Genomic DNA, 12,700 nt, shown 5'->3' with positions numbered 1-12,700 from the left:
AGTCAGTATAGTTATTGTATATAGTTTCATAGTTTCATCTTTTAATCAGATGTGTAAAGCAAAACTGGTCTTCTTAACCATCTTGATAGTGCCTCCAATACTTCACTGTCAGTGATTTCTACACCTAAGTTAATATTACTACACCTGGGTGAAGGTTTTTAACTAGAACTCAAATCAGTCTGCAGGGCTGTGAAATAGAAGGCAGACATTACCAGAAATGACTAACACAGACAGCAAAATGGCAGAAGAAGGGACAGTTTGATTAGTGGAACATCAAGACCCATAAAAAAGAAGGTCATTAACACTGGTGGAGTGGAGAGAGATTAGCAGGAATCAGGTAGATGACAATGAGCCATCAAGTCAATTGACTCCATCAGCCTGACTGAATACAAATGCTGTTACTCCTCCTAGGTGGTTGGTTTTAAAGTTTCTGTGAAGCAGGAATCAAAAGGGGAGTGCAACTGCACCCTCTGGATTTCCCCTGCTTTTAGGTATTTCAGGCATGCAGCTGTGCCTTCATGATGTGGGATGTTATTGTACATGCTGGTGACATCTATGATTGTAGGTATTCTCAAGGTGGTGGTCGATGTTCTGGATTCTGTTGAGGGAGTCTGTGACAGATAAAGCCTTTGATCTCAGGTACCTAGTTCTGTTCAGTTTCATTCCTCTTTGGAATACCATGACGTTACAGAATTCAGAAAGATATGCTGCTCTGAGGTAACTGCACACTCAGAAAGAGGATGGTGAATGTAGCTGCAGGGTGTACAAGCTGTAGCCCATCCTTTGCCTCTCTCCCTGTGCCAGGGAAAACAGTGGCAGTCAGCAAGCTGACAGTGTGCCAGGACGCATAGTTAAAAAAAAATCATAATAACCAATGAACTTGCCATAGGGGCAAGATACAGGTAGGGTCATGTCTCGTGTGGATGATGCAGAACAGGAATGCTAAATTGTTATGGATTTAAATATGCAACAAGAGCAACAAGAATAAAATTGGGGTGTATGATACCAAAGGCTGAGACCCATTTAAACTAAGATGGAAGAAACACAGACTTATGTGATCTCCTCCCCACAACTGTTCACTTGGAAGGACATTGGGCTCCACATGGGCAAGGGGCATCCTCAACAGGAGCGGTGGCTAGTGATCAACAGGAAGGTCTATGACATCAGCCAATTCCATCGGCAGCACCCAGGGGGGTCCCGAGTCATCAGCCACTACGCGGGGCAGGATGCCACGGTAAGAGCAAATGGGTCTCAGCAGTGGACACCAGAGTTTTTAGCCAATAGGGAGGGCAGGAATCCATGCTGGCAGCAAGAAATTCAGGAAAGGTAGGATATGAGCCTTGGAAAGACAGGAGGATAGGGAAGACAGGCAGGGGCTTTATCAACCACTCAATGGGATGTCATTTTGAAGCATAAGAGTGGATTCTGATTACCAGCCATCCTGAGGGAAGAGCTCAGAAAGCAGCTTTTCTATATAAGGCAAAGAAATGTCTACATTTGTTTGTAGACAAGATAGCACAAGACTTTGAGCTATGCTTAGAAAGACTTTACTCACCCCATATATAAAAAAGTCAAGAAAAAGACAATATTTTCCCATTATAAGTTGTCCCTACATACAAATCAAACTCATAATTTCATGTACAATTTTTTTTTAGAAAAAATGACCTTTTTTCCTGAATATAAGTCAATAGTTATGAACTGATTTTCCCCTTAAAAACTTCCACAAGGGAAAGAAGCAACGAAGGGCAGGGCTCAAAGTTTAAATGCACATATTCGTAAAATACAAATATTCAGACTGGTACTTGCAGTGTTTTGTGCCTGCAGTAACAATAATGAGAGTATTTTAGCACAAAGTCAAGGCTGAAGGGGCCTGACTTATAGGTCAAGTCCAAAAAGAACTCAAGTGCAATTTTTAATATTATTTGGAAGGGGGGAAAGGTCTCATAACAATATACTATAGGTACAGATGATAGTGAAATTTGTGCAAATATAGAACAAGAACGAAAAATAGAAGAGGCTACATGCATTTAAATAAACATGCAGAAAAACATAATATGGTATCTTTTTAAGAAATGCAATGTTCCAAACCATAATGTAGAATACTGATGTGCAAGAACGTAGAATTAGGATTGCAATCATAACCTAAACTCTGGTATCTTCAATGATGAGAACCCTGGTTTTCTTAATGTCACTGTTTTATGTGAACTGTGGATTAGAAGATAAATTATTCATTATATACAAAAAAGTCAAGAAATAAAAGTCAAGAAATACTGTTCCTATTAAATGTTAACCTTGCATATAAAAGTCCCACAGGAGAATCAAGGAACCAAGAAAGAAAAGAAAGGTCTAAATGTGCTAAAAATAATAAAATAAAAACCACACTAAAAAAGAAATCTGACTTGGTATTTTTATTGAATAAACAAAAATACTGCAATTACAAAGTCAAGACTGTAAGGGGTCCAATTATAGCTTGCCCCAATGTAAGGGGCAGATGTAATTTTTAAATTTCATCTGTAGGAAATAAAAACATAGAATACCATCAAAACAATATAGTAGATGGAGAGATACAGACACCAAAATTAGAGGAAGTATAAAAAAATGAAGAAAAACAGTAGAAGATATTCTTTGTGATAACTTAAACATGCATAAAAGCATAACATATCCTTGTAAAAAATGTGGGGTAGCAGATTGTAATATATAAATACTGATAAGCAAAGAGGTAAAATGGTCATTGCAAGCATAATTTAAACTCTTATATCTACTATCTCTTCACTGTTTAAGTAAGAAATGGAAACCTCTAATTTTAGCTATTTTATGTGATCATATTCTGTCCTGAAGACATGTTGACTTATGTAGGAAGGAAGCAGTATTGGGGGTGACCCATCCAGCTTCAGTCTATGCTGATACCCACCCCCAGAGCCATCACAGGAGCAAACAGGAGAGGAGATGACTGTAAGGTTGCCTACATTAATTATTAATATAGTGATGAGGTCTGAAGTGTGAGTGGCTGTTTGGAACGACATGCTGTGCACAGACTTACTCAAACTCTGCCTGTCCTAGGGCAGAGAAACAGGACCCATGACAATATTATAACAATGGCAAATACTTATGTTACCATTTCTACCTTATCTTAAAGTCCTTTTCAGGATGGACAAACATTATATTACTTCAGTTCTTCAGGTGAAAAATAGGATGGAAAAGGGAGATTAACTCCCTCATATGGCAGTCTTTTGGGGCAGTCTTTTGACTGCTGGCATAGTCATCTGAGTCCAGGTGAACCAGTTCAATCATCCACTGTGAACTTACCTGAAATTGTTTCCTGGTGAGACTGGATGGTCCTGTACTAACCTAGGTGTCTGACAGATGCAGAGAAATGCCTCTTGTGTGACAGATTATTGAAGAAAGTTTTGCTTTCTTTTATTTTATGTTTTTCTCTCCTCATTTGCTCCCCAACTCAAGTAACAGCAGATTGCATGGATCTTGCATACTTCATTCCAGCCCCTGCTGTGATTTCTTTCCATCCATCTGCTCTCTCTTTCTTCAATTTCTTTTTCACCTTTTGTTTCTGTTTGCAGTCATAAAAAACAGATATGATTTCATCCCAATGGTTGCCACAAAATATGTAGTACACTGCCATCACATGGTTCTGTTACCTTGATTGTGAGTATTCAAGGAGCAACTTTGTTTCTTCCTGTACCAACAAGTTTCAGATCTAAGATTCCAACACGGAGAAAGCTAATGCTAACTCAGCATTAAAAAATATTCACACATACCATGTTACTGTATACATCATATATTTCTAGCTACAAAACACACTGCATTTCAGCTAAGCCACAGTAATAAAATTAGGTACATTCTCATGCCCAGATCGCACTATTAAAGCACTTGAATTAAAGAAGTAAAAGTTAGGATGAGGGCAAACTGTCACTAATATGTACTGTATATAAGAAACAGTGATGATTTACATTCATATGCTAGGGCCTAAAATTAGGTATGTGCTCTTTCTTCCTTTTTTCTTTCTTTTCTCTTTCATTTTTGGATGCAGTGCCACACAGATGAGATGAATGTGATAGTACCCATTGTTAGCTACAGAATTTGAGAAGTCCCTGAAGGGCGCATCTACACGAGATGTTTACTGTGGAGCTGACTAATTAGCACCACAGTAAATGTCTCAACGTCTACATGTGTAGCCCTATTATGGCACAGGCAACTAATAAACTCTGCAGCAGGGTAATACTTGTAAATACAAATACTACCCTCCTGTTGAGTTTTTTTTTGTGCACAGCAGCACATGTATAGACACTGACCCAGCTGCCTGGGGCATAAGGGTGCTTCAGTGCAGGGCTGTCTGCCACCTAGCCCCACACTGACACACCCTCATGCCCCAGCCAGCCCCTCTGCAGCACACTGAGCCGGATTAGAGCAGCCATAGGCTGGCAAGCTGACTCCCAGGGTGCCCTGCTAGCTGGGGATGCCCCGACTGGGCTACACATGTTGTGCATGAATAAACCCAGGAGCTGATTGCTCTGGAGTTCATTGCTCCCAGAAGGCCCGGGAGCAAAAAATGCCAAAGCAATAAGGTCCAGGGTTTATTCACGTACACTAATTGCATGTATAGATATGGCCAAAGTGTAGCTGGACGTACCAGAGTTTGGGCATAAGCATTACCATGAACAATGCATGCCCCCAGAGGCTGGGAGGGCACAGCAACCACCTGCAGGTGGCAGCAGCAGCGGCAGCGGCAGGGGCATGACAGTGGCAAGCAGGGAGCTCCCGCAGGCGGCCACGATGGTGGCGGTGGAGAGGGGGGAGGGGTGTCAAGCTCCGACCAGTGGTTGGCGACCACCTGCCAGCACTGCTGGCAGCGGCGATGGTGGCCAGCAGTGATCCGCGACCACACGCAGACACCACCGTTGGTGTCTGTGGTGAGGTGGGGGGTGACATGCACCCCCTATGTGTCACCAATGAGCATTAGTGAAATTAAAATGGTTTATTCACATAATCCCCAAAGTCAGAAGTATGAGTCCCAATAAAGACCTGATTAATAGGGCTGCGAAGCTTCGGTCCCTGGTTTGATTTGGTCCGCTTTGGTGGCCAAATTTCCAAATCCAAACTGAATCAAAGGACCCTTTAATCTCTCTGAATTGAATCAGAACCTTCCGGAAAGATTTGGTGATTTGGACATAGACACAACTTTAAATGTTGTTTCTACATACTTCGAGGTACCAGTGCAGCTCATGAATGCTGCAATGCTGGGTCACATGAAGCGTCCCACAGAAGCGCAGGGGGGTCCCCAGCACACGCGGCAGCAGACCCGGAAGTGGACCAGAAGCACTTCTCGTCAACTTCCGGGTCCACCAGGGAGGGTGCAGGGGGGCATCCCCACACACACACCGATCCCCGAGTGGGGGGGTGGGGCCCATGCAGTCCCCAGCAGACCCAGAAGTAGACTGGAAATACTTCCATTCCACTTCTGGGTTCACCGCCAAGCACATTGAGGGCCCCCTGCACTCCTGTGGGACCTCCATGCGCCCCAGCATCACAGCGTTCACATGCCGTGCTGGTATCTTGAGGTATGTACAAAAACCATTTAAAGCTGTGTCTGGGTCTGGGTCTGGGTCTGGGTCTGGGTCTGGGTCTGGGTCTGTGTCTGAAATGCTGATTCTCTGAATCAGCATCGAATTTTCAGATTCGGATTCAGCCAAATCAAATCAGGGACAGCGATCCAAATCAACTAATCAAATCACTGTCCCCAATTCGGGCCGAATCCAAATCCAAATCAAATAGGGCCTGCTTCACACACCCCTACTGATTAACTGTATCTTTGAAACAGCCCTTATTAGGGTTTAAGTACAAAAATATGTTCAGGCACAAAACAACTATGGTTCCCATATGCTGAAACTGATGAAAGTATTAAATACTCTTCTCCCTGGTCTGCGGTTTTCTCACTTTAATCCTTCACACATTTGCAGGATGCCTTTGTGGCCTTCCATCTTGACAAGGCACTGGTGAGAAAGTACATGATGCCATTGTTGATCGGGGAGCTGGCACCGGATCAACCCAGCATTGAGCCCCACAAAAACGTGAGTGTCCTGTAGCATGGATATAGGCCAGGGCCCCAAGGAGGGGTGAGCAGGAGCTAAATATTGTTCATATGGGTTTGTATTCATTTGCTGGCTCCCAGGACTCTCAGATGCAACACAGTTCCTTGCTTCTTGGTGTCATAGTCCCTTCTTTGGGAAAAGAGCCCTTTGGGATTGTACTTTCCTCTACCTTGTAGCAAACTTAATTTAAAAGAATGGAGTAGTCATAGTGTAACTAGATGATCTGCTCAGGTCCCTTCCGACCCTAGAAACTATGAAACTATGAAACTGTGACCCCTCTAAGTGAGCTAAATGCATCAGCCATGTCACCTAGCCAGAATCAGAAAGAATTCCTGGGAAACAAAATGGATCAGGTCTTCCCTTCCCACAGAGTATCTCCAAAGTCTCTAAGGTAAGCAGGGTATATAGGCTTATCTAATGGTAAATGGAGAAAACCTTTCTCCTGAAGGCTGCTGTGCTGTACAACCAGAGCAGAGAATATGGAATCACAGGACAATATGGAAGTTGGGACTTCAAAAGTTCAACTAGTCCAACTTCATGCTCAAGGCACTAGCGTTCTTGTCTAAACCATCCCAGATAAATATTTGTCTCACCTGCACTTAAAAGTTTCTTATGACGAAGAGTCCACATCTTTAGGGGGTTTGTTCCAAAGCTCAATCAGTCTTACACTTAGAAAGTTATTGTTAAAATCTTATCAAAATCTCCCTTATTGAAAAGCAAGCATATTATTACTTCCGTCCCTTCTCATCACAGGGTACAACTGATTGCTGTCTTTTCTGAAACTCTTTTTGTATTAGAGTTCAGTACAATGGGCTGTGAAATCCCTCTCATTTTTCTCTAAACTAAAACTCAGATCTTTCTCTCTTTCCTTGTATGTCATGTTTACTCCACTTCTAAGTAATTTTGTGGCTCTTTTCTCAATGTTTCCAATTTCTCCACAACTTTCTTGAATCTAGTGTCTAAAATTGGGTACAATACTTCAGGTGAGGCCTCCATCAGTGCTACTTGGAGTGGAAAAATCACTTCTATAGATACATCCCAGTAGACAATTACCTACCTACAAGGCATGTCTACATGAGATGCTGACTGCACAGTAACCTGATACTACTGCATAGTAACACCGCGTGGCAAAACCAGTGACACGATGCTACTGTGCAGTAGTATTAGGCTACTGAGCAATAGTGTCACAAAAAAGGTGATTGTCGGTGATACTGCACAGTAGCTTGGGTTACTGCATATTTATTTAGTAGCTGTTTATACAAGTACTAAATAAATGTGCAATAACCCCAGCGCAGTAGCGTGTCATGTAGACGCAGCTATAGTGTTGCCCTTCTGAGTCTCATCTAGCCTTCAATTCATTTAATGCCCACAGACTTTTTCAGACAAGGTTATTTGGATAAATGTGATATCTTTTAATAGGCCAGCTGAATAGTTGCAAAAATTGTTCTTTGCAAGCTTTCAGGCACAGGACAGGCACCCTTCTTCAGGCATAGGGAGAGTCTGCTGGTGCTCTCTCTAGGGTTAAATAGAAGCTTAATCCAATATGCAAAATGCAGATCTGTGAAAATGTGAAGTCAGAGGACTGGGGAGGTTGAGTCCTATGGGAATGATATTGTGTTTCTTGCATAGACTTAAAAATTATGTCACTGCTGAGTTTGTCTTCTTTCTTCTTCATGTCAATATGGCTACAACCGACACCCCCAAAACATGGAAGATATCAAATTTTGCCATTTGAAATGGAAACTTCACAACATGAAGAAGAAAGAAGCCAAACTCAACAGTGACATATATATTTTCTATGTTACCCTTTTTGCTTACTGTACTAGTCTTATTAGCTTTCCCTCTCTAGTCAGTATGGGATTCCCATCACCCACAGTCCATGCCCCATCCAGTTTTCATCATTTATGGAAGGTTTATAATACATGAGACACCCAAACAGTAATTCAGTAGGTAAGCAAGGAATGAGGTGTGCAGGATACGGTGATCCAGGAGCCATGTCAGAGCAACTGAGCCTGCTCAGTACCTGGAAACTAAAAATATCACAAACCACTGAAACACAGAGAAGGAACTCCCCCTGAATGCAATTTCCCCCTTGCCATTTTCTGCCCTGTGTAATGGCTGCTGATACTATTTTATCTCAACACTGTTTCTCCCCACAGAAATTGCTGGTACAAGATTTCCAAGAGCTGCGTGCCACCGTCGAGAAGATGGGACTTCTGAAACCCAATGGTCTTTTCTTCTTCCTGTATTTTCTGCACATTCTGCTGCTTGAAGCTGTCAGCTGGATCATCCTCTGGTACTTTGGAGTGTCCCCAGTGCCTTTCGTCATCTCAGCAGTGCTGATAGCAACTGCCATGGTAAAGTTCACAGTATATTCTACATCGCTAGTGGCTAACCTTTTCTGCCACCCTATTAGGATCAGTGTCACAATCCTACTCCTTTTGCTGTTGGCTTTCCTACAGCCATGTACTTCCTGTGTTGCAATCACACTGTTAGAGTTGTTCCAGTAAAAGAACGTAAGTCAAAGTCATTGTAGTGACATCTCCCTTTAGCCCTTACCTTCTAAGAAAAATAGTAGTTAGCCATGCCACAACTTAGCCTCATGCCCTCCCTGAGTACCACTCTGACCCCCTTCACTTGCCCGATCTACTGTCCTGCTCCCTGTCCGCTCTGCTGGTATGATTTCTGCTTCCTGCCCTATGCTTCCTGCATGATCTACTGCTATATTTTCTGCTTCTTCTCTATATGCTGCTATGCTGCCTTTCCCTTCCCTTATCTGTCATGGGCCACATACAGAGGCTGCCTGCGGGCCACCCCTGAACTAGAGGGATGGTGGTTAGGGAGGGTGGAAGAAGGAGGCAGAGACAGCACCATGGGAGAAGAGCCACCGTGATTGAGTATGTTGAAAATAGACATCTCTCTAAATTTTCATTTTATTTTATAACTCTTATTTTTTATTGATGATTCCTTTTCTTTTCCAGGTCCAAAATGGTTTTCTGCAGCATGATTTGGGGCACCTCTCAGTTTTCAGCAAGCCCAAATGGAACCATTTGGGTAGCCACTTTGTGATGGGCTTTCTGCAGGTAAGTACCTACCCCAGAGAGTGTTCCCTGGAGCTTCAAGGACTGATTAAAAAGGGGAGGGGTCACTTGGAAGTCAGAAATGTCTCCTTGAGGGACTTCAACCTGAATACACCAGGGAGGTGAGGAGGGTGTAACTCTCATGGGGAGAGAAACCATGATGCCTGAAAGTGTTCTCTTCAGGCAGCACTGTTTGTAACCTCTGGTCTCCCTTCTTGCAGGGGGGATCAGCCAGCTGGTGGAAACATCTGCACAACCAGCATCATGCTAAGCCAAACTGTTTCCGCAAGGACCCTGATCTCAACATGCATCCCCTCTTGTTCGCTTTGGGAAAGAAGCTCTCTGTGGAGGTGAGCATGGGAAGCTGCAAGAAACAACTTGGACTTCAGGGAGAATCCAAAGTTAGGAAGTTATTGATGGTCAGGTACTGACACTCTAGTAATTGAAACATGAGAGAAACTGTTGCATCTGCATATCAGATATGTTGGGAAAGGTCCAGTGGGTAGATGGACTTGATATTTAAGATCTCACTGATTCTAGGATGACACAGGGAGACGAGATGAAGAAAGACTGGAAAGGATTGGGGGGAGAGCAATGAAGGAAAACATTAGGAAGGGAAAAGAAAAACAGCTGTTAATTTTATATGGCTGAGCAATAATATCTGTACTAAAGACATAATACTATTTCAGTTGACATGTCCAAATAGCACTTTTCCAGTTACATAAATGCTGTTCTGGGAACTTAATGACATTTAGAAATCTTATTACTGGGCCTGATGCTCCCCTGAGCAAACTTGCAGATAATTCAAAACTGGGAAGGATTACAAAAACAATGGATGGACAGGAGCACAATTAAGAAAAATTCTGATAAATTGGGAAGCTGGGCCGGGGTCAGTAGGATGGAATTCAGTGCTGACAAGTGCAAAGTGCTACACCTCAGGAAGAATAATCAAAAACACTAATACAAAATGGGTGAAAATGAACTGAATGGCAGCACTGAAGAGAAGTATCTAAGAGTCCTGGTGCATTACATACACAACATGAACCTGTAGGCTGATGCAGCTGTAAAAAAGGCAAATGTAGTTTTGAGTGGCATCAACAAGAGCTTTAGATGTAAGACTGTAACAGCACAGGGTGCTCTCTTACCTACAGAGGCCTAGGCAGCAGCCAGGCAGCCTACAGCTGGCTGTAATCCCAGTCAGGCACTGATGCCTGATTGAGGAACATATGAAACTATATAAGGGCTGGGTCCCTGAACTACAAGGCAGCAGTTTGCTGCTACCAGCTGAGGAGGCAACATCTGGTTGGGCTGCTGCCTGGAACAACTTGGGGGTAAGGGCTGGGGCTATGGGGAAGGAGGAGGCCTCATGGTCCTGGGCGTGACCTAAAACTGCACCCTGATAGGGAAGGGAGGTGTGGTAGTGCTACCTGTGGTGGGGTAGCTCCCCAGAAATGCAAGACCAGTTACTTCCCTGAAAGACAAGTAGGGGCATCTGAAAACCCCAGCCCCCACATCCCTGGTGGGTGAAACCTGAGACAGGGGGAGACCAGGCTCACTGCAAGCAGTGAGGCAGGGCCCAGGCCAGGTGGATTGACCTGTGGCAGCACCCAGTTTCACAGCAGAGCCTAAGCACATTATGGAGTGAGGTGTTAGGCTCGAGGAGAGATGGGGCTTGTAGCCCTAGTCCCATTGTGGGGGGCTTGGAGCCCAGTGTGGGGGCCTGGGGCCCAAAGATATACAGAGTGGGTGGTGCCTGGGGATAGGGCTTGGAGCCTGGGGACAGGGCTTGGAGCTGGGAGAGGCTTGTGGCCTGGGGATGGGGGCTGAAGCATGAGGACGAGGCCTGGAGGCAGAGGACTGGGAGATCAGTATATGTAGAGATGATGATGAGGCAGGGTGTTAGGCCAGGAAACGCCTGTGAGGCATGGGACATGTCAAAGGGAGGTTGGAGAGTGTACAGAGGCCCTTGTCACCAGGGCAGGTAAAGGGCAGCTTTCTGCCTGATTAACATCAGATAATCAGTACATCAAGGCGTGGCAGGAGAGATGGGCAGGTGGTTAGCCCAGAAACCAGTGGGTGAGCCTGTATTGAGATTGGTCCCAAGACACCTACTTGTTACAAAGACACAGGAGGTGATAATCCCTCTTTAATTGGCACTAATTAGGCCTAATCTAGAATACTGTGCACAGTTTTGGCTTCCACACTTTATAAAAGATATGAAGAAATTAATGAGGGGCCAAAGGCAGGAAACAGAAATCATGAAGGGCTTGGAAGGCAAGCCATATAGATAAAGACTTACAGAAATTATGATTTTGCAGATTTTACAAAATCCAGCATTGCCTGCAAAAGTGAGCAATACCTGTGAAATCCACAGGAGAAAAAACAGAAAACTCACTGGAAATAAAATGCTGGCTCCCCGAAGAAAGCCAGCAATCCTCAAGGTGTTGCAGCAGTTCACCAGGGTGGGGAAAGGAGGCTGCCCACTTGAAAGGCTGCTGCCAATATGGCTGCTGCCCCTGCCCCTTGCCCCTGGTTGTCTGCTAGGGCTGCTTGCCATTTGGTTCCGTCCCTCTCCACCAATCAGCAATGAGGGGCAGGGCCGCATGACAGACAGCCCTCACCAGCCAATCAGTGGTGAGGGGTGAGGGCCAGTGGGGGGCCTCAGCCAGAGGCATGAAGGGCCCCACAATGCTCCACCCACAAAATGGCTGCCAGGTCTTGCAATCTGTCCACAAAATCAGCAGACAGCCACTGTGAATTCAGTAGATTCCCACATATAAGAAGCTGAAAGAAATAGGCATGTTTATCTTGTAGAAAAGGCAATTAAGAGGGAATATGATAGCAGTCTTCAAATATCTGAAGGTCTGTCATGAAGAGTGAGTACACCTCTTTCTCTGTCATTGCAGACAATAGGATGCATAGTGATGGTCTAAAATTGTGACAAAGTAGGATTAGGCTGGACATCAGGAAAAAAAAATCTTCATTGTTCGTAACAGTGAGGCAGTGGATTAGACTGCCTAGGGATGTGGCAGAATATCCTTCATGTGAGATTTTCAAGAAGAGGTTGGAAAAACATTGACCATGGATGATCTCAGGGTAAGAATATCTGGTGTGTTCTCTGAAGAGCAACTGTTGGAAGTCCAGGATCCCTCACATGGATTACTAGGAGATCAGAAGAAGAGCTCTGCTGTCTAGAGCTGGTGGAAATTGGAAAGACCTATATTCAACAGCAGGAGAATGAAGCGGAGCTCACAGCTGACTTAGTTATGAAAGATTGAAAGAGTTGGGATAAGTTAATGGAGGGATAGTATGACAGAATGGAGAGTGCTGGCTCTCCAGTTAAGGTGATTTCATAGATTTCACAGACATTAGGGCTGGAAGTGACCTCGGGAGATCATCGAGTCCAGCCCCCTGCCCCAGGGACAGGAAGTCAGACGGGGTCAAAGGATCCCAGCAAGATAAACGTTCAAATGTCTCTTAAAGGAATCCAGAGTAGGTGCTTGCACCACCTCTGGC

The 12,700-nt window shown here is 44.2% G+C and overlaps 1 protein-coding gene across 1 annotated transcript; it reads left to right on the top strand.

The window, feature by feature from the left end:
* The first annotated feature begins 939 nt into the window (after positions 1–939).
* Positions 940–9,929, top strand: LOC109298190 (fatty acid desaturase 1-like). Its single transcript, XM_019518306.1, has 5 exons — positions 940–1,234; positions 5,973–6,083; positions 8,264–8,461; positions 9,086–9,187; positions 9,406–9,929. The coding sequence occupies exons 1-5, from the start codon at positions 1,034–1,036 to the stop codon at positions 9,613–9,615; spliced, it is 822 nt and encodes a 273-aa protein (XP_019373851.1). The 5' UTR covers positions 940–1,033; the 3' UTR covers positions 9,616–9,929.
* Positions 9,930–12,700: the final 2,771 nt, after the last annotated feature.

The sequence above is a fragment of the Gavialis gangeticus genome, unplaced genomic scaffold (genome assembly GCF_001723915.1).
Source record: "Gavialis gangeticus isolate Ggan-Ray unplaced genomic scaffold, GavGan_comp1, whole genome shotgun sequence".
Lineage (NCBI taxonomy): Eukaryota > Metazoa > Chordata > Crocodylia > Gavialidae > Gavialis > Gavialis gangeticus.
The sequence above is the reverse complement of the archived record's forward strand: the minus strand, read 5'-3'. Positions and strand labels throughout refer to the sequence as shown.